Source organism: Heteronotia binoei, chromosome 2, assembly GCF_032191835.1.
Source record: "Heteronotia binoei isolate CCM8104 ecotype False Entrance Well chromosome 2, APGP_CSIRO_Hbin_v1, whole genome shotgun sequence".
Classification (NCBI taxonomy): Eukaryota; Metazoa; Chordata; class Lepidosauria; order Squamata; family Gekkonidae; genus Heteronotia; species Heteronotia binoei.
In genome coordinates, this window is record NC_083224.1 from 3,003,619 (window position 1) to 3,028,463 (window position 24,845).

General features: G+C 49.4%; 1 protein-coding gene across 4 annotated transcripts in view; it reads left to right on the forward strand.

Moving 5' to 3' along the window:
* The window catches only part of RPRD1B (regulation of nuclear pre-mRNA domain containing 1B), an 81,055-nt gene that overhangs the window by 7,229 nt on the left and 48,981 nt on the right, over nt 1-24,845 (forward strand). For 2 of the 4 annotated variants that reach the window (XM_060263905.1, XM_060263902.1), the window contains exon 2: nt 5,545-5,674. In XM_060263905.1, the coding sequence (XP_060119888.1) occupies nt 5,545-5,674 (130 nt within the window). Of the gene's footprint in view, nt 1-5,544; nt 5,675-12,356; nt 12,491-21,922; nt 22,036-24,845 lie in introns of all 4 variants that reach the window. The other 2 variants (XM_060263921.1, XM_060263913.1) reach the window with 2 other exon arrangements.

The following is a 24,845-nucleotide window of genomic DNA, read 5'->3' on the forward strand; positions in this document are numbered from 1 at the left end:
TGAGACCCTGGAGAGCCGCTGCCAGTCTGAGTAGACAAGACTGACTTTGATGGACCCAGGGGGGTCTGATTCAGTAGAAGGCAGCTTCATATGTTCATAAAGGCATTCTGTCCTTGGTGTCATTTAAGTCCCCAGTTTGCTTTTGGGGAGGAGAGGATATCGCGGGTTCTGGGAGTTGCCATGTCTCCCTGTGTTCCTTCACCCAAGACGTCTTTGTTAAACGCCGCTTCTCCACTTGTGGGATCACTGCCAGCAGGTATGGATTGTCTGTTCTCCATGGGACGGTGTGTTCTGTTGTTCAGCATTCGGTTTCAAGAGCAACTCGTTTGTTCTTTGATCCTGTCCTGCTGGGTCTAAATAGAATGCGGCTAAGAACATTTTGAGTTGAATGTTAACCAAACGGGTTCCGGGGAAGTCAGAATAAGGGACTTTTGTTTCCACGCAGAATTGCATTTCAGTTGTTGTCAGTTGGCAGATGCCGCCTCCTTCCCCACCCCCTTTCAATGATTTGATGCCCGCATTGTTCACCGTCTCTGCATTGAATCGGGTGTGAAAATACTCTAGTTGTTTGACAGCTGGTTGATACGGGATGTTTCCCCGTTTAGTCAATTTTAGCTTATTGAATTAACCCTGAGCTGTTAACAAGAAACCGAAGCTTCAGAAGGAGGGAAAGTCGGCAGCGGCATCCATTGGCGACAGGGTGAAAATCACATTTCATTTTGTTCTGCAGCAGGTAGAGCACCTGAGAGGATTGGGCAGGATCTGTCCTTTGAATAGGTGGTTCGTTGTGATGCCTGTGGAACTGGGGTTAAAGATGGGGCGAAGAGTCCAACGGCTCAAGGCTAGAGTTAGTAGTAAGAACATAAGAGAAGCCATCTTAGATCAGGCCAATGGCCCATCCAGTCCAACACTGTGTCACACAGCGGCCAAAAAAACCCAGGTTCCATCAGGAGGTCCACCAGTGGGGCCAGGACACTAGAAGCCCTCCCACTGTTGCCCCCGCAAGCACCAAGAATACAGAGCATCACTGCCCCACACATAAGAACATAAGAGAAGCCATCTTGGATCAGGCCAGTGGCCCCTCCAGTCCAACACTCTGTGTCACACAGTGGCCAAAAAACGCCAAGTGCCATCAGGAGGCCCACCAGTGGGGCCAGGATACTAGAAGCCCTCCCACTGTTGCCCCCCCCCAGCACCAAGAATACAAAGCATCACTGCCCCAGACATAAAAACATAAGAGAAGCCATCTTGGGTCAGGCCAGTGGCCCATCCAGTCCAACACTGTATGTCACACAGTGGCCAAAAAAACCCAGGTGCCATTAGGAGGTCCATCAATGGGACCAGGACAATAGAAGCCCTCCTACTGTGCCCCCCAAGCACTAAGAATACAGAGCATCACTGCCCCAGAGAGTTCCAACAGTAAGTTATGGCTAATAGCCACTGATGGACCTCTTGAAGCTGTCTATGCTTGTAGCCGCTGCTACCTCCTGTAGCAGTGAATTTCCATGTGTTAATCACCCTTTGGGTGAAGAAGGACTTTCCTTTAGTGCAAATGTAAGAAGATAAGAAGAAGATATTGGATTTATATCCCGCCCTCCACTCTGAAGAGTCTCAGAGCAGCTCACAATCTCCTTTACCTTTCTCCCCCACAACAGACACCCTACGCCAGTTTGGTGTAGTGGTTAAGTGTGCGGACTCTTATCTGGGAGAACCGGGTTTGATTCCCCACTCCTCCACTTGCACCTGCTTGCATGGCCTTGGGTCAGCCAGAGCTCTGGCAGAGGTTGTCCTTGAAAGGGCAGCAGCTGCTGTGAGAGCCCTCTCCAGCCCCACCCACCTCACAGGGTGTCTGTTGTGGGGGAGGAAGGGAAAGGAGATTGTGAGCTGCTCTGAGACTCTTCGGAGTGGAGGGCGGGATATAAATCCAATATCTTCTTCTCCTGTCTCACACAGTGGCCAGCCACTTCCTCTGGAGATCCAACAACAGGGCAGAGATGCTGAGGCCTCCCCCTGAGAAGAACCTCAGAAGAGCCCTGCTGGATCAGGCCAGTGAGAGTCCATCTAGTCCAGCCTCCTGCCTCACACAGTGGCCAGCCAGTTCCTCTGGAGGTCCAACAACAGGGCAGAGATGCTGAGGCCTCCCCCTGAGAAGAACCTCAGAAGAGCCCTGCTGGATCAGGCCAGTGAGAGTCCATCTAGTCCAGCCTCCTGTCTCACACAAGGGCCAGCCAGGTCCTTTGGATAGCCAAGAACAGGGTGCAAAAGCTAAGGCTGATGTTACATTCTGGCTCTGGGATTCAGAGGTGGACTGCCTCTATTATGGAGATTTTCTTTAGTCACCTTGTCTGGAAGCCACTGATAGACCCATCCTCCTTGAATCCCTTTTGTTTAAAGCTGTCTCTTCCTGTGGTCCTCAGTTCATCCTTTGGCAGCGGTCGCCACATTTTAATCCCGTGTTAAGTACAGAAGTATTTCCTTCTTATGAGCGTCTGGCAGAGTCCAGAGGTTTTCCAGTGATAGTCATATCTGAAATGCTACACTTGAGAACTCTGCCATGAGGAAAGACGCTTACCAGTGTTGTGGTCGAGGGGGGGTTGCTAGGAAACCAGAACAGCAATCGTGGTTTGTGCAGTGTGGTTTGGTGAGACGTCTGACCCAGGACACTGCGGTTAATCCGATTGCGATGCTGATGGAATAACAGCCTTTCTGAGCCAAAGGCTGACCTTTCAAACAAGCTGGTGGACCATCGTTTGGGGCGATGTCTGAAATGCAAATGTTGTGTTTTGTGTTTGCACGTCAAAACAAAACACAGTAATAAGCAGTAAGCAAAATGCAAAAGGGCAGTTTTGGAGAGCCAGTTTGGTGTAGTGGTTAAGTGTGCAGGCTCTTATCTGGGAGAACCAGGTTTGATTCCCCACTCCTCCACTTGCACCTGCTGGAATGGCCTTGGGGCAGCCAGAGCTCTGGCAGAAGTTGTCCTTGAAAGGGCAGCTGCTGGGAGAGCCCTCTCCAGCCCCACCCACCTCACAGGGTGTCTGCTGTGGGGGAGGAAGGTAAAGGAGATTGTGAGCCGCTCTGAGACTCTTCGGAGTGGAGGGCGGGATATAAATCCAATATCTTCTTCATCTTCTTCTTCTTCAAAACCGTGTGGCCCAAAAAATCGCTTATGTCGCAATAAATTGGATTCAAACACATCTCACAAAACACAATCAGAAGCGCAGAAGAATGAGAGGAGCCCAGCTCCAGCAAGAATATCCCAGTTCAATTAGTCCCAGTCTGACAGAAGATGAAATAAAGTCCGAACCCTTACAAGAAGGGAAAAGGCTCAAAAGAGCACCGGTGGAGTGGAAGCCCGTTCAAAGGGGGAGGTGGGGCAACAGCAGCGACTCTTCACCTCCCTCCTCTTCACTCGCCGGAGAAATCCAACCTCAATCTCTCATCTGTCGACTGTACTTGCTGCGCATTTCGAAGAACCGCCCTAAGGCAGTTTGCGCTTTATCAAGAGCCTAAATAAGTACAATTATTATATAACGTAATGTGGAAGATGAATATCTTAAATACAATAGTGCATCGAAGTATACTTTCACAATGGTGCATAACTTTCTCTCAACTGCACTTCACAAATTTCATCCCAGGCAGATGCTTCAATCAGCAGGGGAACGCTGCCATGAGACGGCGTTCTCCAGGTGCAGTCAATGAACTCTCAAAACACTTAAAGCAATATTATGCCTCAAACAAACATAGCCAAAGTTTCCCATAAAACATCATCAAAAACAAGAAAGGTCGTTTTGTTTATTCAACCCATTCGGTTAAGAACATAAGAGAAGCCATGTTGGATCAGGCCAATGGCCCATCCAGTCCAACACTGTATCACACAGTGGCCATAAATTTTTATGTGTGTGTGTATACACACACACACACTGTGGCTAATAGCCAGTGATGGACCTCTGCTCCATACCTTTATCTAACCCCCTCTTGAAGCTGGCTATGCTTGTAGCCGCCACCACCTCCTGTGGCAGTGAATTCCACATGTTAATCACCCTTTGGGTGAAGAAGTACCTCCTTTTATCCGTTCTAACCCGACTGCTCAGCAATTTCATTGAATGCCCACGAGTTCTTGTATTGTGAGAAATGGAGAAAAGTACTACTTTCTCCTCCATCCCATGCCTAATCTTGTAAACCTCTATCATGTCACCCCACAGTCGACGTTTCTCCAAGCTAAAGAGCCCCAAGCGTTTCAACCTTTCTTCATAGGGAAAGTGTTCCAACCCTTTAATCATTCTAGTCACCCTTTTCTGCACTTTTTCCAATGCTAATATCCTTTTTGAGGTGCGGTGACCAGAATTGCACACAGTATTCCAAATGAGACTGCACCATCGATTTATACTGGGGCATTATGATACTGAGGATCTGAGGATCGCAATGTGAATATCCATTCTGCTTCCTTTTGTAAAAGTAATCTCTGTACATCTCCACTACACATAAGGGTCTCCACCTTCCGCAGCACAAAGACTTTGATAAGACTCAGGATCATGTCTGAATTTCTCAAAATGTTCAGTGAGCGGAGCACCCTGCGCGTTATTTTTCAGACGGCAGACATGTTTCCAAGACCCTAGTTTTAAGGGGTCTCATAGAGCAGCCCACATACACCCTGGGGCAAGAGCAGAGAGCTCAGTAGACTGTGGCTGAGTAGAACAATTTGAAAAACACTTGGACACTACTCTGTAATTACTCCTAGGTTCTGTCAGAACGGGACTAATTGAACAGAGATATTCTTGCTGGAGCTGGGCTCCATTCGTTCTTCTGCGCTTTTGATTGTGGTTTGTGAGATACGTTTGAATGCAATTTATTGTGATATAAGTGATTTTGGGGCCGCACAGTTTTGTATGTTGTTTATTGCATTTTGTGTTTGGGCAGGCAGCCGGGCAGAGGAGAACAGAGATTACTTGAGCAGTGCGTCTGTAGGAAGGGTACAGCTGCCCCAGAGCCTTTGTGGTACTGAACAGTCAGATTTAGAGGAGTTTGCTCAGAAAAAAGTTCTAGACTAAAAAACTAATCTTAGAACTTTTCAGTAGCAATAACAGACCTTGCTTATAAGGCTGCTTAGCGCGTCTAAAATGAGTCTGCCAGAGTTTACAATGCATCGGGTTAGATCCCTTGGATCGGTTCTGCCAACGCCGGCAGCTTCTCTCCGATGCAGGGAGACGACTTCGGTTTCTTGCATAGTCAATAACAAGATTTTGTTAGCAGGATGAAGCCAAGCTGGCAAAAGAGCTGACCTTCCGAGTGCCACTGGACCTTTGCGGTGTGCAAGGCTAATGTAGCTATTCTATCGCAGGCTTCTGCAAGTCCTCAGCCTGGGGGGGGGGGTGCATCGGATTGAATTGCTGGCTGAAGAGATGGAGCACAAAAAAGGAAAACTGGGCGCTCTCTCTGTGCAGCAGTAACCGTGGCTCTGGGTCTTACGAAGATGTGATCTGAAGGTCGGTTTGAATGCTGAACATGCCAAGCAAATACATTTTTTTTCTCTCCCTTCTTTACTAGCAAAATCAAGTAGGAAGCTTACTTTCCTATACCTGGCGAACGATGTCATCCAGAACAGCAAGAGGAAAGGACCAGAGTTCACGAGGGAATTTGAATCTGTTCTTGTGGATGCTTTTTCACACGTTGCCAGGTGGGTGCAACTTCAGCTTTTGTTTATCCGGCCTGGGGCGGGGGGGGCAGGTGGAACTGTAGACCTCCTTGTCTTGATGCTCTGGTTGCAACCCATAAGACCTGAAGAAGCTCTTGAGAGCCAGTTTGGTGTAGTGGTTAAGTGCGTGGACTCTTACTTGGGAGAACCGGGTTTGATTCCCCACTCCTCCACTTGCACCTGCTGGAATGGCCTTGGGTCAGCCATAGCTATTACAGGAGTTGTCCTTGAAAGGGCTCTCTCAGGCCCACCCACCTCACAGGGTGTCTGTTGTGGGGGAGGAAAGTAAAGGAGATTGTGAGCCACTCTGAGACTCTGATTCAGAGAGAATGGTGGGGTATAAATCTACCATCTTCTTGAGAGCCAGTTTGGTATAGTGTTGAAGTGCGCGGACTCTTATCTGGGAGAACCAGGTTTGATTCTCCACTCCTCCTCCACCTACAGCTGCTGGAATGGCCTTGGGGTCAGCCACAGCTCTCGTAGAAGTTGTCCTTGAAAGGGAAGCTTCTGGGAGATCCCTCTCAGCCCCACCCACCTCACAAGATGTCTGTTGTTGGGGAAGGAGATAAATGTGAGCTGCTCTGAGACTCTGTCCTTGAAAGGGCAGCTTCCTGGGAGAGCTCTCTCAGCCCCACCTGCCTCACAGGGTGTCTGTTATGGGGGAGAAAGGGAATGGAGATTGTAGGCCGCTCTGAGACTCTGTCCTTGAAAGGGCAGCTGCTGTGAGAGCCCTCTCAGCCCCACCTGCCTCGCAGGGTGTCTGTTGTGGGTGGGGGGAGAAGATATAGGAGACTGTAATCTGCTCTGAGTCTCTGATTCAGAGAGAACGGGCGGGGTATAAATCTGCAGTCTTCTTTCTCATACTGGGATTTTTGTTCTTGACAGGTTCAGGGGAAAGCTTGGTTGGCTGGGTTGGTGGAGAATTCTGTTGCATCCGAACCACCGGTGTTGGTTCAAAACCTGTTGGTTTTTTTGGTTTTCAGTGGTGTCTCGCCTCCCCCCCCCAAGGAGCCCTTGGGGAGCTCACAGGTGTGCAAAATGGGACGCTTTGGGAAGGAGAAGGGCTTCAGCAGGGATGTAATGCCCTGCAGTCCATCCTCCAAAGCAGCCCTTTTCTCCCTGTTCACCGCTGCAGTGTTAAGTGTCCTGAGCTGATTGTTTCTGAACCAGCAGAGTTGTCCCAAGTCATGTGAAAGGCAGTGGGAGAGTCTATCACAGCTCAGGCCTTTCTGCTGTTGTGGAAACGTAAAGGTCATTGTGGAGCGGGAATGCAGCGCAGAAACGCTCAAGAGGTCCACCTTTTTCTGATGTGCGTCTGCCCCCCCTGCATTTTAAAGAACTAGTTGTGTGAGAAATTAAAATTTCTGGTTGCGCTCGAAAAGAGTCTTAATGCTGTCAGCATATCTTTATTGACTGCATCTTTTCGCCCAAAGCCTGCCTTCCAGTACATAAAAGGGGGGGGGGGGAGAGGAGAGAGAAGAAGGGTAGAAGAGAGTCAACATGTGTCCTGGGATTGGGAGGGAGGGTTGCCAGTTCTGGGGGTGTGTGGAGCCTGGGGCAGGTACACTTAGGGGAAGAGAGGGGCTTCAGCAGGGATGTAACACCATGCAGTCCGCTCTTCAAAGCACCCCTTTTCTCCAGGGAAATGCACCTCTATTGCCTGAGGTCAGTTGCCATAACAGGAGATCTCCAGGCCCCACCTGGAGTTTGGCATCCAGGGGGTGAAAATGGCATTGATCCTGCAAAGCATTGGCTGTGGGACTGTGGAGCATCCACCAGCTGCAACCCTGCCTCTGTTGAGCTTGCTCAGGTCATTTGGAATACCGTGTACAATTCTGGTCACCGCACCTCAAAAAGGCTATTATAGCATTGGAGAAAGTCCAGAAAAGGGCAACTAGAATGATTAAAGGGCTGGAGCACTTTCCCTATGAAGAAAGGTTAAAACGCTTGGGGCTCTTTAGCTTGGAGAAACGTCGACTGCGGGGTGACATGATAGAGGTTTACAAGATAATGCATGGGATGGAGAAAGTAGGGAAAGAAGTACTTTTCTCCCTTTCTCACAATACAAGAACTCGTGGGCATTCGATGAAATTGCTGAGCAGATAGGTTAAAATGGATAAAAGGAAGCACTTCTTCACCGCAAAGGGTGATTAACATGTGGAATTCACTGCCACAAGAGGTGTGTGGCAACTACAAGCATAGCCAGCTTCAAGAGGGGAGCAGAGGTCCATCAGTGGCTATTAGCCACAGTGTGTATATATATGTGTGTGTATGTGTGTGTATACACATATATATGGCTTCTCTTGTGTGCTTATGTGACACAGAGTGTTGGACTGGATGGGCCACTGGCCTGATCCAACAGGGCTTCTCTTATGTTCTTATGTGACACAGAGTGTTGGGACTGGAGGGGTCACTGGCCTGATCCAACAGGGCTTCTCTTATGTTCTTATGTGACACAGAGTGTTGGACTGGAGGGGCCAATGGCCTGATCCAACAGGGCTTCTCTTATGTGACACAGAGTGTTGGACTGGATGGGCCACTGGCCTGATCCCACAGGGCTTCTCTTGTGTTCTTATATGACACAGAGTGTTGGACTGGAAGGGTCATTGGCCTGATCCAACATGGCTTCTCTTATGTTCTTACGTGACGCAGAGTGTTGGACTGGAAGGGCCATTGGCCTGATCCAACATGGCATCTCTTATGTCCTTCTGTTTCTTCTGAAACTTATCCAGGCACGCTCCATTTCCACACCACATAAACATTAATTTCAGAGTTCAGCAAACCTAACTTTCCTTAGCTCTGTTACTTTGAAGGGCTACGACTGTGCCATTCAGATGACCAGATCGTCGTATTCTCTGCAGAAATCTTGAGTTGTCTCCCTCAGTCTCTCAGTTGGCAGGCTCGTTAGATTGTTAGTTGTTCCATGGGGGCCGTCACTTTGTCTGAACACTGTTTCGAATGAGGTCAGCGTTGTGACTGGGATGGATTTATCAGAATTTCCCCCTCCCCCACCCCCCAAATTGCCATCCTGCTGGGTTCACTCCATCTTTCATTGGACTCTTCTCGCTTCTCTCACTGGGAGTCAGGCTACAAATGAGGAGCTTCGTGTCATTTCCCAGCATGGGAGGCATTATCAGCTGGGTAAAGGCTGTGGAGCCATTTATAGAAGACCTTAGACCGCACATCAAGTATATCTACAGTGCACAGAGGAAGAAGAACAAGCCAGTGCTTTAAGAACATCAGAAAAGCCATGTTGGATCAGGCCAGTGGGCCATCCAGGCCAACATTCTGTGTGTCACAGTGGCCAAAAAAACCCAAGTGCCACCAGGAGGTCCATCAGTGGGGCCAGGACACTAGAAGCCCGCCCCCCCATCAAGAAGAAGATATTGGATTTATATCCTGCCCTCCACTCCGAAGAGTCTCAGAGCGGCTCACAATCTGCTTTTCCTTCCTCCCACACAACAGACACCCTGTGAGGTAGATGAAGATATTGGATTTATATCCCGCCCTCCACTCCGAAGAGTCTCAGAGCGGCTCACAATCTCCTTTCCCTTCCTCCCCCACAACAGACACCCTGTGAGGTGGGTGGGGCTGAGAGGGCTCTCACAGCAGCTGCCCATTCAAGGACAACCTCTGCCGGAGCTATGGCTGACCCAAGGCCATGCCAGCAGGTGCAAGTGGAGGAGTGGGGAATCAAACTCGGTTCTTCCAGATAAGAGTCCGCACGCTTAACCACTACACCAAACTGGCTCTCCCAGCATCACTGCCCCAGACATAAGAACATCAGAGAAACCATGTTGAATCAGACCAATGGCCCACAGAGCTACTCTGTGTCACACAGGGGCCAAAAAACCCAGGTGCTATCAGGAGGTCCATCAGTGGGGCTAGATGCCCTCCCACTGTGCCCCTCCCCAAGCACGCAGAATACAGAGCATCACTGCCCCAGACATAAGAACATAAGAGAAGCCCTGTTGGATCAGGCCAATGGCCCCTCCAGTCCAACACTCTGTGTCACACAGTGGCCAAAAAACCCAGGTGCCATCAGGAGGTGCACCAGTGGGCCCAGGACACTAGAAGCCCTCCCACTGTGCCCCCCCCAAGCACCAAGAATCCAGAGCGTCACTGCCCCAGACATAAGAACATAAGAGAAGCCATGTTGGATCAGACCAGTGGCCCATCCAATCCAACACTCTGTGTCACCCAGTGGGCAAAAAAACCCAGGTGCCATCAGGAGGTCCATCAGTGGGGCCAGGACACTAGAAGCCCTCCCACTGTTGCAGCCCCAGCACCAAGAATACAGAGCATCGCTGCCTCGGACCAGGAGTTGCATCTATACGCTGTGGCTAATAGCCACTGATGGACCTCTGCTCCAGATGTTTCTCCAGTCCCCTCTTGAAGTTTTCTATGCTTGTAGCCCCCACCACCTCCTGTGGCAGTGAACTCCATGTGCTAATCGCATGGATTAATTTTTAGCTTTCTGGATATCTCTGTGTTTACCTGTGAACACTGGATGATTATGCAGGGGCCTGCGTATCTTTGGGACTGCCTCTCCCCATATGGAAACACACACACACACACACACACACACACCCTGGCTGACTTCAACAAGGGCCAGGGCCTTTTCGGTCCGGGCCCCTACCTGGTGGAACGAGCTCCCGCTGAAGATCCGGACCCTGCGGGACTTACTAGGGTTTCGCAGGGCCTGTAAGATCGAGCTCTTCCGCCAGGCTTTTCACTAATCCAGCGGGCGTTCCCTGCAAGTCCTCACTTGCCCCAGCGTTTCCCCATTGTGGTGTTCTGTTATGCTACCAGCCATCAGCCGCATGCTGTTTGCTGCAGACGTCTGTAAGACTTTCCTGCGCTGCTCCTGTTTTGTCGTGTCTGTTTTTGTGCTCTTGTTTTAACTCTGCGGATTTTACTGTTGTGAGCCACCCTGAGCCCACTGGCGGGATAGAAATTTAAAAATTGTATCGGATACAGGATACAGTATTGAAATTACCGAATGGGAAAAGATTTGGAAAGAAAATTTGAAATTGACGAAATCTGCTTTATCTAAAGAAAATTTGTACAAATTGATTTATCTCTGGTATTATACCCCAGATAAACCGTCCCGAGCGTATCCAGAGGTTTCAAATAAATGTTGGAAGTGTAACAAAACGAAAGGCTCCCTATTCCACATATGGTGGCTCTGTGATAGGGCAAAGAAATATTGGATTCAGGTGTCCATATGGATTCAAAAGATATTAAAAAAACAAATCCCCCATCTACCCGAACTTTTCCTATTAAATGTCTGTAAAACTGATGTGTCCAAATCGGGAAAAAAAAGTTCTGCTCCATATACTAACTATTGCCAGAATTCTGTACACCAGATATTGGAAGACCTATAATACTCCAAATAGGAATGAGTTTATAGTTAAATTAATGGAGACTATAGAAATGGATCTCTTAACCACGAGGTTGAGAGATGGTAATATTACGGAATGTAATGATACTTGGAAATCGGTGTACGAATGGGTGGAACATTTAAGATTTGAATAGATAGAATAAGATATAAGTGTTAGAAAGTTATCTATACGTTCCCTTTGTAAATGGTGGTGGGTATGTTGAATTCTTTGAGTATGTATGTTTGGCTATGTTATAGGTTGTATGTATAATATAATAAAACAACTTATTTTTCTGAAAAAAAAAGAAATTTAAAGATTAAGTTAAATGAGATGGGGGTCTCCTACGGGTTCCGTTGGGCTCCATGGCATCCCCCGGGCGCCGTTCCTGGTGCCCGCCAAGTGTGTTTGCAGAGTGGGTGAGGTCAGGTGAAACTTTTCTCTGGCAAGTTTTCTGATTGGCTCTGCAGATTTTTTTTTTTAAAAAAACGTTGCTTTGGCCTCAGCTGCCACCTCGAAGAAGCGAGCCATGCTGGCCGTTTTGTGGCTGTGCCCGCCATGCTGTTTCAGAATTCCAGAAATGCTGGCAGGCTCGAAGTGCTTGGGGACCCCTTGACTAGACAGTCCCATTGCTTTGAAACCGAATGTTTCAAATCCCAAAGTCGCTTGATGCTGGTGTAGAGGCGGGCAGCTTTCTTGGCAAGCCACGCTTGTTCATCTTAGGCTTTTGCAGCTGTTGTGCCCCTGTGCCTTTCCTTATTCCAGTTCCGCAGGGCCTGCAAGACCGCCCTTTTTAGACAAGCTTATAACGATATTGACTGCTGAGTTGCTAGGAACAAAGAACCGCCATCTTTAATATTACCTTAACTGGCAGAATCAGCGCCAGAACAGTTTTATTGCTGCCAGATATATATATAATATAACTAAATTATGTATTTTAACTTAACTAACTGGTTTTTATATGTTTAATTTTAATTGTTAAATCTAATGTTTTATCATTTATGTTAATGTATGAATTGTTGTGAGCCGCCCTGAGCCGCCTAGGCGGGGAAGGCGGGGTAGAAATAAAATCTATTATTATTATTATTATTATTATTATTATTATTATTATTATTATTATTATTATTATTATTATTATTATTATTATTCTGCGGAGGGGGGCCAAGTGTGGAGGCATTTCTGTTCATGCTCTCTTCCTCCTGTGTGTGTGTGTGTGTGTGTGTTCAGCCCTTGCCTTGGCATGTTTCAGTCCTCTTCTGTTTAAATCTCTCACCCCCCCGCAGAGAGGCAGACGAGGGCTGCAAGAAGCCCTTGGAACGGCTGCTGAACATCTGGCAAGAAAGGAGCGTGTATGGCAGCGAATTCATACAGCAGCTGAAACTGTCCATGGAGGACTCCAATAGCCCCCAACCAAAAGGTAAGCGGGTGCTGCTTCTACAAATCTCCAGTTCCAGTCCTTCAAATACTGCAGGGGTGGCCAACAGTAGCTCTCCAAGTGTTTTTTTTTTTTGCCTACAGCTCCCATCAGCCCCAGCCATTGGCCATGCTGGCTGAGGCTGATGGGAATTGTGGGCCAAAAACATCAGGAGAGCTACCGTTGGCCACCCCTGAAATAGTGGGCTGCTGTGTAGCGATGGGCAGTTAACGGCAGTGCTGCCAAGTAGTCCTCAAGGACTCTGGCACCAGCATCATTGTGGCACCTCCTCAGGTGCGGAACCGCGTTGCTGTCATGGTTGGATTCAGGCTGGGAGTGGGAGACCTTTGTACAAAGCCACACTCTGGATTTATTGACGAGGGGTTTGCCCCTTCCCGGGGCTTTTTTTGTAGCCTGCGGAGCGTGCAAGGACAGAGCCCCTGTGAGAAGACCGGCGTGAACACAGACGGCTACGGTATAGGCAGGCGGGACAGGGAGGGAACTCCTTTGCATATTAGGCCACACACCCCTGATGTAGCCAATCCTTCGAGAGTCTCTTCGCAGAGAGGAGGGGGATGTAAGTTTAAAGTAAATAAATGAATAAAATAAAAATACGTTGCGGTAAAAAAAGGTCAAGGTAGTCCCCCTGTGCAAGCTCCAGTCTTTTCCAATTCCGGGGTGTTTCCTTCTTTCAAGGAAAGGCTCAGTGCTGTGCAAGCAGTTTGTTTTATATTCCTTCTTTTTAAGAACATAAGAGAAGCCATGTTGGATCAGGCCAGTGGCCCCTCCAGTCCAACACTCTGTGTCACACAGTGGCCAAAATATATATATACATATACACACACACACTCTCTCTCTCTCTGGCTAATAGCCACTGATAGACTTCTGCTCCCTATTTTTATCCAATCCCCTCCTGAAGCTGGCTATGCTTGTAGCCACTGCCACCTCCTGTGGCACTAAATTCCACATTTTAATCACCCTTTGGGTGAAGAAGTACCTCCTTTTATCCATTCTAACCTGACTACTAAGGCCTGACTACCTGGCATTCATTGAATGCCCACGAGTTCTTGTATTGTGAGAAAGGGAGAAAAGGACTTCTTTCTCTACTTTCTCCATCCCACACATAATCTTGTCAACCTCTACCATGTCACCCCGCAGTCGACATTTCTCCAAGCTAAAGACCCCCCAAGCGTTTTAACCTTTCTTCATATGGAAAGTGTTCCAGCCCTTTAATCATTCTAGTTGCCCTTTTCTGGACTTTTTCCAATGCTATAATATCCTTTTTTAAGTGCGGTGACCAGAATTGTAAACAGTATTCCAAATGAGACCGCACCATCGAGTTATACAGGGGCATTATGATACTGGCTGATTTGTTTTCAGTTCCCTTCCTAATAATTCCCAGCATGGCGTTGGCCTTCTTTATTGCAATCGCACACTGTCCTGACATTTTCAGTGAGTTCTCTACCACGACCCCAAGATCTCTCTCTTGGTCAGTCTCTGCCAGTTCACACCCCATCAACTTGTATTTGTAGCTGGGATTCTTGGCCCCAATGTGCATTACTTTGCACTTGGCCACATTGAACCGCATCTGCCACGTTGACGCCCACTCACCCAGCCTCAACAGGTCCCTTTGGAGTGCCTCACAATCCTTTCTGGTTCTCACCACACTGAACATGTGGCAGGTGGGTTATCCCACTCTGAATGGGTGTATTCTGAAGCTAGCCTGGTCGGTTAAAGGGTAAGAGACGGATAAAAGGAAGTCCTTCACCCAAATGGCGATTAACATGTGGAATTCACTGCCACATGAGGTGGTGGCGGCCACAAGCATAGACACCTTCAAGAGGGGTTTAGATAAAAATATGGAGCAGAGGGTCCATCAGTGGCTATTAGCCACAGTGTGTGTGTGTGTGTGTGTGTATATATATAATTTTTTTTGGCCACTGTGTGACACAGAGTGTTGGACTGGATGGGCCATTGGCCTGATCTAACATGGGTTCTCTTATGTTCTTATGCTGGAAATCGCGATCTCTCAATTGCTTGTAGACAGCCCTTTTAGGATGTGCTCCTAGTCTTTCTGTTTCGCTATGAAATTTCAGGAAAAGTAACACGGTGCCCTCCATCGCATTTCCCAGGAGCTTGACAATGATTTTTAGAAGAAGATGATGATATTGGATTTATAACCCGCCCTCCACTTCGAAGAGTCTCAGAGCAGCTCACAATCTCCTTTCACTTCCTCCCCCACAACAGACACCCTGTGAGGTAGATGAAGATATTGGATTTATATCCCACCCTCCACTCCGAAGAGTCTCAGAGCGGCTCACAATCTCCTTTTTCTTCCTCCCCCACAACAGACACCCTGTGAGGTGGGTGGGGCTGGAGAGGGCTCTCACAGCAGCTGCCCTTTCAAGGACAACCTCTGCCAGAGCTATGACTGACCCAAGGCCAAGCTAGCAGGTGCAAGTGGAGGAGTGGGGAATCAAACCCGGTTCTCCCAGATAAGAGAGCTCTGGCTGACCCAAGGCCATTCCAGCAGCTGCAAGTGGAGGAGTGGGGAATCAAACCCGGTTCTCCCAGATAAGAGTCCGCACACTTAACCACTACAACAAACTGCCTCTCCAGTTTATGTCTTCCTAACACCTGTGAGGTATGCGGCGTTTAACAGAGAGCCGAAGGAAAGACAAAAAGATCCTTGCTCCGAGGAGTATGTAATTGTGAATTTCAGGGAGGGGGCCACAGAGATGCGCGAGAGTTTAATTTTATTTCATTGGTGTGCTCTTAACCTTTGCTTCAGCCCAGGGGGGACACCAAAAGAACATACGTTGGTGTATCGATGGTAGTTTTTTGATCCAACAATTAATTTTTTTTTTTTTTTTGGCTCGTGGCTCTTTTCTGAATCCTTCATCTTTAGTAGGGAAGCCCCACCCGAACTGCCGTCTCGAGAGCAGAGCGGGAGGACGCGGCGTTAAAGCGAGCTTTCAGATCTGTCGTCCTGCCCTCTGCGGCCTGGACCAAAGCACTGGCAAGGAGTTGGTGGCGGCAGCATCCCCCGCGAGCAGAGCGTGAGAACCGCTTCCGCTCGCCAGTGCTTTAATTCTGGGATTTTCCTTGAAACAGTAGTTGACCGTGGTCTTTGGAAGAGAGCAAAGGCGGCACAGCTGGTTGGTTTTCCACAGGTCGATGGCGGGAGGCTGGCTGCCGTTTGTGCTCTGGAAGCCAGCCAGCGACACCCGGCCCCCTTGTCCAGCGTGGCAGCGGCTGCTCGGTGGCCAGCTTGTGCTTCGCCTTTTCTTGGAGCCGCCAGATGCTGCCTCCCTGCCAGACCAGATTTCGGAGGCCATCTCAAGCACCCCTCGCCCTCCAGCTGTCAGCCATCTGTATGCCGGCGCCCACCTTCTAATGAGCCCGCTGTTCAGAAAGGGAGGGTCTTGTTGTCCTGGGCAAACCTGGTGTTTTTCCCAAAAAGAAAGGCCAGATGGCAAAGGGGGGGGGAGATGTACTCACCCAAACGGCCTGTAGTTGTGAGCTGTGGGGCCCCTCCCGCTTTAGAAGACAGCTACCTGACTGGATTTTAAAGCTCACCAGCTACGTACAGGAAGCCTTCAACTAACCTTAGGCAGATTTCTAACCTGCCCTTTTTAAAGCAGCTAATTGAATGCGTGGAAAGTACATTAGCTTCAGGCACAATCGAACACGTGAACCCGCCTTCTACTGCACCAGACCCTCCGTCCATCAAAGTCAGTATTGTCTATTCAGACTGGCAAGAAATCTCCGGGGCCTTAGAAGATAAGAGAAGCCCTGTTGGATCAGGCCAGTGGCCCCTCCAGTCCAACACTCTGTGTCACATAAGAACATAAGAGAAGCCCTGTTGGATCAGGCCAGTGGCCCCTCCAGCCCAACACTCTGTGTCACATAAGAACATAAGAGAAGCCATGTTGGATCAGGCCAGTGGCCCCTCCAGTCCAACACTCTGTGTCACACAAGAACATAAGAGAAGCCCTGTTGGATCAGGCCAGTGGCCCATCCAGTCCAACACTCTGTATCACATAGTGGCCTATATATATATATATATACACACACACTGTGGCTAATGGCCACTGATGGACCTCTGCTCCATATTTTTATCTAACCCCCTCTTGAAGCTGGCTATGCTTATAGCCGCCATCACCTCCTGTGGCAGTGAATTCCACATGTTAATCACCCTTTGGGTGAAGTACCTCCTTTTATCCATTCTAACCCGACTGCTCAGCAATTTCACTGAATGCCCACGAGTTCTTGTATTGTGAGAAAGGGAGCAAAGGACTTCTTTCTCTACCTTCTCCATCCCATGCATAATCTTGTAAACCTGCAGTACTGCAGTCCTAAGCTCTGCTCACGACCTCAGTTAGATCCCTGGTAGAAGCTGGGTTTTCAGGTAGCCGGCTCAAGGTTGACTCAGCCTTCCATCCTTCCGAGGTCGGTCAAATGAGCACCCAGCTTGCCCGGGTGGGGAAGTGTAGATGACTGGGAAGAGCAATGGCAAACCACCCCGTAAAATGTCTGCCGTGAAAATGCTGCGAAAGCAACATCACCCCAGAGTCGAAAACGACTGGTGCTTGTGCAGGGGACCTTTCCTTTCCTTTTTCCCTTAATGCGGAGGTTCTATCTAATGCTGGGGTGTTGAGCTTAATTATTATGAGGGCCAGATCTGACATAAATGAGACCTTGTTGGGTCGGGCCATGTCACGCTGGGCCATGTTTATAGCTATTTAAAATTAGGTTGCAGAGATAGAAACTTGCTTAAAATGCTAGCACTTGTTGGCCTTAAAGGTGCTTTCTTTGTATTTCTCCCATGGGATCCAGGGAACTGGGCAAAGGAAACTGTGACTCTTTCCTTCTTTCCTCGGGGGACTTGTGCGGGAGCCTCAGGCAATATAAGGAAGAGAGGTTTGGCTCAGTAGCTCTGCTATACAATTGAGAGAGCCTGGAACAACAAACTCTGCCTCATCCCTCTTCCTCCTGAAGGGAGGAGCCTCAGCCAATGGAGAAAATAGAGGGTTTGCTTTGTAGCTCCTGTGCAATTGAGCAAGCCTTGCAAAGCAAGCTGAGGTGCAGAAGGAAGCAAGAGAGAGGGAGAAGGAAGCAGATGATAGCCAGTTGCTCGGGGGCCTGATAGGAGCCAGTTTGGTGTAGTGGTGAAGTGTGCGGACTCTTATCTGGGAGAACTGGGTTTGATTCTCCACTCCTCCACTTGCACCTGCTGGAATGGCCTTGGGTCAGCCAGAACTCTGGCAGAGCTGTCCTTGAAAGGGCAGCTTCTGTCAGAGCTCTCTCAGCCCCACCCACCTCACAGGGTGTCTGTTGTGGGAAAAGATGATAAAGGAGATTGTAAGCCACTCTGAGTCTCTGATGCAGAGAGAAGGGTAGGGTATAAACCTGCAGTCTTCTTTTTATCTGGGAGAACCAGGTTTGATTCCTCACTCCTCCACTTGCAGCTGCTGGAATGGCCTTGGGTCAGGAATAGCTCTGGCAGAGGTTGTCCTTGAAAGGGCAGCTGCTGGGAGAGCTCTCTCAGCCCCACCCACCTCACAGGGTGTCTGTTGTGGGGGAGGAAGATGAAGGAGATTGTAAGCCACTCTGAGTCTCTGATTCAGAGATAAGGGCGGGGTATAAATCTGCAGCCGTTGGACTGCATGTTTGTCACCCCCGATCTAACGGCTTCCCAGATCATGGTTCATTCCCTTTGCCGCTATTTGTACCCTCCCCGCCCTGCTTCTTGTCTCGGCGCTTCACGGCAGTAGCTCTTCCTCAGCTAGCTTTGCTCTGGAACGCGCCGCAAAACACCCTGCAACGTAGCAGCGCGTCTCTAGTGTTGACACGCTTACCTGAACAGTATTGTTGGGGAATGTGCCAACACCTTTCAGCAAGCAGATGGCGGTTCTAGGAAAACAGCTTCTGGCAGGCGTGGGGCCGTTTGGTAGGATTAAGATGGAATAAGCACAGATTGGGAAAGCAGAGCGTGGATTTCTTTCCAGCCGCTGCCTGAACAGGAGCCATCCGGTGGCTCGTTGAGGCTTCCAGAGGGCTTAGCAGAGGAACCCCCCCTTCCTTTGCAGCATTGGCAAGGAGGCTGCTGGGGAGGCAGGGGCTTCCCACTTGAGCACACTCACAGATGAGGCTTCCTTGACATTCGGCAACTCCCAGTAAAGCCGTCCCTCTCCTGCAATGATGACGTGATGGATTACTGGGACCACGGAGGAACTGATATTAACATCTTGTAAACCTCTGTTGTGTCACCCCGCAGTCGATGTTTCTCTTTCGCTTGGAGAAACGTCGACTGCGGGGTGACATGATAGAGGTTGACAAGATTATGCATGGGATGGAGAAGGTAGAGAAAGAAGTACTTTTCTCCCTTTATCACAATACAAGCACTCGTGGGCATTCGGTGAAATCGCTGAGCAGTCGGGTTAAAACGGATAAAAGGAAGTACGGTACTTCTTCACCCAAAGGGTGATTAACATGTGGAATTCACTGCCACAGGAGGTGGCGGCGGCTACAAGCATAGCCAGCTTCAAGAGGGGATTGGATAAAAATATGGAGCAGAGGTCCATCAGTGGCTATTAGCTACAGTATATATGTGTGTTTGTACACACACACATTGGCCACTGTGTGACACAGAGTGTTGGACTGGATGGGCCATTGGCCTGATCCAACATGGCTTCTCTTATGTTCTTAAGATTATGCATGGGATGGAGAAAGCAGAGAAAGAAGACCTTTTCTCCCTTTCTCACAATACAAGAACTCGTGGGCATTCAGTGAAATTGCTGAGCAGTCGGGTTAAAACAGATAAAAGGAAGTCCTTCTTCACCCATAGGGTGATTAACATGTGGAATTCACTGCCACAGGAGGTGGCGGCGGCTGCAAGCATAGCCAGCTTTAAGAGGGGATTGAATAAAAATATGGAGCAGAGGTCCATCAGTAGCTATTAGCAACAGTATGTGTGTGTGTTTGTGTGTGTGTACACACACACACATTGGCCACTGTGTGACACAGAGTGTTGGACTGGAGGGGCCATTGGCCTGATCCAACATGGCTTCTCTTATGTTCTTAAATTGCCAGCTTTTCTGCTCCCTGCACAGTAATAAAATAGATCTACTTTTGGGGCTGTGTTGGGTTTTTGTAGGACAAGTAAAACTTTGTATTTTGCAACTGAGCCAGCTTTGTGTTTGTATTTGTAAACGCATTTGTATTTGAGCCCGCTAGTACTTAAAATATTAGATGCAACCTTTTTGAGTTGCACCTCTTTGGGAAGGAGGGGAGGGAACATCGCGGAGAGAAATTGCCCTCTGTTGGCCTTGCCTTGTTGGACCTGCCACCCTACAAGATGTGTGAAGTTCAAGGTCGCTCGATTAGCTAAAGGTCACCTTTGGCAACCTTGTAGGGTTGCCTTTCACATCCCCTCCTGCCTGGTCCTTTTAACAGGAGAGATGCTGGGGGGTCGAACCGGGGACCTTCTGCATGCCCTTCCAGATGAACCCGTGGAGAGCTCCATCTCTGATATCAGAGGCTGCTGCTACCAATCAGAGAGGTATAAAATAGAGGCACGCCTCCATCAAGCAACTGGCAGTGGCTCGGCACCAGTGGTGTGATTCGTTATAAGGCAACTTTGAGTGTTTTGGGATGGGCTGTGGCTCGTGCCGGAGCATCTGCTGGGTGTGCAGAAGGTCCCAGGTTCAATCCCCCAGCATTTTCCCGTTAAAAAGACCAGACAGTAGTTGATGTGACGGACCTCAGCCTGAGACCATGGCTCAGTGGAAGAACCTCTGCTTGGCATGCAGAAGGTCCCCAGGTTCAAATCCCCCAGCATTTCCCGTTAAAAAGACCAGACAGTAGTTGATGTGACGGACCTCAGCTCAGTGGAAGAACCTCTGCTTGGCATGCAGAAGGTCCCAGGTTCAATCCCCCAGCATTTCCCGTTAAAAAGACCAGACAGTAGTTGATGTGACGGACCTCAGCCTGAGACCGTGGCTCAGTGGAAGAGCCTCTGCTTGGCTTGCAGAAGGTCCCAGGTTCAAGTCTTCAGCATCTCCGGTTAAAAGGACCGGGCAGCAGGTGATGTGACAAAACCTTCTCTGCCTGAGGCTCTGGGAAGCCCCTCTCAGTCTGAGCAGACTATGCTGGCCTGGATAGACTAAGGCTCTGATTCAGGCCAAGGAAGCTCCGTGCGTGGTTCCTGGGGGAGTTGTGGGGCAGGACTGCCTCCTCGATGAGCAGCGCATTTGTGATGCTCAAGCTTGTATAGGCAGTGCTTGTAGATGGCGGAGAGGTGGGGGGGGGGCGTAACGGTGCTGGTCAGGCAGGTCCCCTTAAATACAGATGCCGTTTACGTCAGTGCAGAATTCACCCGGAGGAAATGGAGCACGGGTTTTTCCTCCTCCAGTTTGGTGTAGTGGTTAAGTGCTTGGGACTCTTACCTGGGAGAACCAGGTTTGATTCCTCACTCACTCACGCCACTTGCAGCTGCTGGGAGAGCCCTCTCAGCCCCACCCACCTCACAGGGTGTCTGCTGTGAGGGGGAGAAGATAAAGGGTGATTGTGAGCTGCTCTGAGTCTCTGGTTCAGAGAACATAAGAGAAGCCATGTTAGATCAGGCCAACGGCCCATCAAGTCCAACACTCTGTGTCACTCTGTGTCCTGTGTATAGGAGAGAGAAGGACGAGGTATAAATCTGCAGTCGTCGTCTTCTTCCGGGGGCCTGATTCGGCCCTTGGACTGCATGTTTGACACCCCTGATCTAATGGCTTCCCATATCATAGTTCATTCCCTTTGCCACTAATTTTTACCCTGCAGGCTGCCGGGAGAGCCCTCTCAGCCCCACCCACCTCACAGGGTGTCTGTTGTGGGGGGGAGAAGATATAGGAGATTGTAAGCCGCTCTTGAGTCTCTGATTCAGAGAGAAGAGTAAGGTATAAATCTGTAGTCTTCTTCCTTCCTTGACGGGGCAGCTGCTGTGAGAGCCCTCTCCAGCCCTCAACCACCTCATAGGGTGTCTGCTGTGGGGGGGGAAGAAGATATAGGAGATTGTAAGAACGGTCCTTGAAAGGGCAGCTGCTGTGAGAGCCCGTTCAGCCCCACCCACCTCATAGGGTGTCTGTTATGGGGAGAGAAGATAAAGGAGATTGTAATCCGCTCTGAGTCTCTGATTCAGAGAGAAGGGTGGGAATATAAATCTGCAGTCGTCTTCTCAAAGAGCTCGGAGGCAGATTTGTATCTCAGCCTGATTCAGGTACATGGAGGTGGCTTGGCATACCTCTTTGAAGGGCTGCTTTCAATGAGGCACGTTCCTTGCACAGAAGGCGAAGCAGCACCGGACACGATGTACGTTCTCGCACGAGCGCTGTTGGAAAAGTCTCTTGCCTCTCTTTAACTAGATCCGTGTCTCTCTCTCTCTCTCCTCAGTTACAGAGGAGAAGAAGTCCTTGAAGCGGACGTTTCAGCAGATACAAGAGGAAGACGATGACGATTACCCAGGGAGCTACTCTCCGCAGGATGCCAACGCTGGGCCCCTTCTGGTAGGCATGGGAGGGGAAAGACGGGAGGCAAACGAGAGCTCTCTTGTCAAGGTGTGGCCACCAGGTGGAGCCATCGGCCAATATTGCACTGATGTCATCCACATTGTCTTAAAGCCAGGAGAAGCTGAAGAAGAACCAGGAACATGGTTAGAAAAACAACCATAACCCGCCCCCCCCCCCAACTTTATTCTGTAAATTAACTGTGTCCAAAATGAAATTGCTGGAGTGTATATTCCACCCAGCGTGGTACAGTTGCATTGCTCTAGTTAATGGGCCAGTCCTGGAAGTTCATTTACTTTCAATTTGCTGCCTTGCCAAGTGATTTGATGCCTTTTCTTTGGGCCAAAAGAAAAGCTCTTCTGCCAAACGGCTTGCTTTGCTGCAGGATGGAGACTGGCAGTGGCGTTTCATATAAAATATCAATTTGGAAGGCCAGGATAGGAAATGCAGTGCTACGACACGACGGAACCCATAAATATAAACAACAGTCCCCTGGTTCTTCCCGAAACGAAATGGACCGGTTCTTTTTTATGATTCGTTGGGCTTTAATTAATTTTGTATTGTTTGGACAGTAGGAGTGTTATGCTCAAGATGGGTTTTTGTCCGTACCATTGAGATATTTACAAGAGGAGATGTTTTGGATATGTTTTAGAAAAGACTGAATATAATTGCATATATTTTTTCTACACGGAGCGAGAGTGTCATTGCACAGTTTCCTTACTTCCGTGGTCCCATTTCCCGCTGAGATCCCCAGGGTCATCAGTAAGCTGGGGTGGGGAGGGAAATGCCTGCTGGGCATCCCATTATTCCCTTTGGAGACCGATTCCCATAGGGGTTAATGGAGAATTGATCTGTAGGTATCTGGGGCTCCAGGGAGCTGCTTTTTGCCACGTAGCGTCTGATGCCCTTCCTCAGAAGACCTTCCAGGTTTCAAAAGGATTGGACCAGGGGGTCGAATTCTATGAGCCCCCAAAAAGGTGCCCCTACATTATTTCCAAAGGAGAGAAGGCATTTAAAAGGTGTGCGGTCCCTTTAAATGTGATGGCCAGAACTCCCTTTGGAGTTCAGTTATTCTTGTCACACCCTTGCTCCTGGCTCCACCCCCAGTGTCTCCTGGCTCCACCCTCAGTGTCTCCTGGCTCCGCCCCCAGTGTCTCCTGGCTCCACCTTCAAAGTCTACAGATATTTCTTGAATTGGACTTGGAACTCTAAACAGAAGGCACCTTCTGAGAGCTCCAAAAAGCCTCAAATCGCAGAGCAGGGAGTCCTGAGGCAAAGGTTCACGCTGTCTCTCATGGCTGTGGACCGTCCTGGCGCATGTGGTACTTGTCAGAACTTCTGTGGCATCTGTGGTCATACATGCCTGTGTAAGCGATAGAAGGGCATCTGCTTGCTGGAGTTCATTACTACTGGAGAGCTCGGTCAACGTCAGGTGTCAGTTTGGAATGTCTCTGCAAGCTCTGGCTACACCAAACAGAGGCAGCACAGTCTGGAGCCTCCCCATTCTCAAGGAAGGCTCATACAGGGCCTCCTGCTAGGAGCAGACATGAGGAAATAGCACTCCACACAGTACGTGGTTTAAACGGCGGACCTCGCTGCTGCAGACTACGGTGATGGCCTGTAAAAGGGAAGTAGGCAAATGAACGAAGGATGGGACTTTCAGTGACGACTAGTTAAGAACATAAGAGAAGCCCTGTTGGATCAGGCCAATGGCCCATCCAGCCCAACACTCTGTGTCACAGAAGAACATCAGAGAAGCCCTGTGGGATCAGGCCAGTGCCCCATCCAGTCCAACACTCTGTGTCATATAAGAGAAGCCCTGTTGGATCAGGCCAGTGGCCCCTCCAGTCCAACACTCTGTGTCATATAAGAGAAGCCCTGTGGGATCAGGCCAGTGGCCCCCTCCAGTCCAACACTCTGTGTCATATAAGAGAAGCCCTGTTGGATCAGGCCAGTGCCCTCTCCAGTCCAACACTCTGTGTCACATAAGAACATAAGAGAAGCCCTGTTGGATCAGGCCAATGGCCCATCCAGCCCAACACTCTGTGTCACATAAGAACATAAGAGAAGCCCTGCTGGATCAGGCCAGTGGCCCCTCCAGTCCAACACTCTGTGTCATATAAGAGAAGCCCTGTTGGATCAGGCCAGTGCCCTCTCCAGTCCAACACTCTGTGTCACATAAGAACATAAGAGAAGCCCTGTTGGATCAGGCCAATGGCCCCTCCAGTCCAACACTCTGTGTCACATAAGAACATAAGAGAAGCCCCGTTGGATCAGGCCAGTGGCCCCTCCAGTCCAACACTGTGTCACATAAGAACATAAGAGAAGCCCTGTTGGATCAGGCCAATGGCCCCTCCAGTCCAACACTCTGTGTCACATAAGAACATAAGAGAAGCCCTGTTGGATCAGGCCAGTTTCCCCTCCAGTCCAACACTCTGTGTCTCATAAGAACATAAGAGAAGCCGTGTTGGATCAGGCCAGTGGCCCATCCAGTCCAACACTCTGTGTCACATAAGAACATAAGAGAAGCCCTGTTGGATCAGGCCAGTAGCCCCTCCAGTCCAACACTCTGTGTCACATAAGAACATAAGAGAAGGCATGTTGGATCAGGCCAATGCCCCCTCAGTCCAACACTCTGTGCCACACGTGGCCAAAAAGCCCAGGTGCCATCAGGAGGTCCATCAATGGAGCCAGGACACCAGAAGCCCTCCCACTGTGCCCCCCAAGCACCAAGAATACAGAGCATCACTGCCCCAAACATAAGAACATAAGAGAAGCCCTGTTGGATCAGGCCAGTGGCCCCTCCAGTC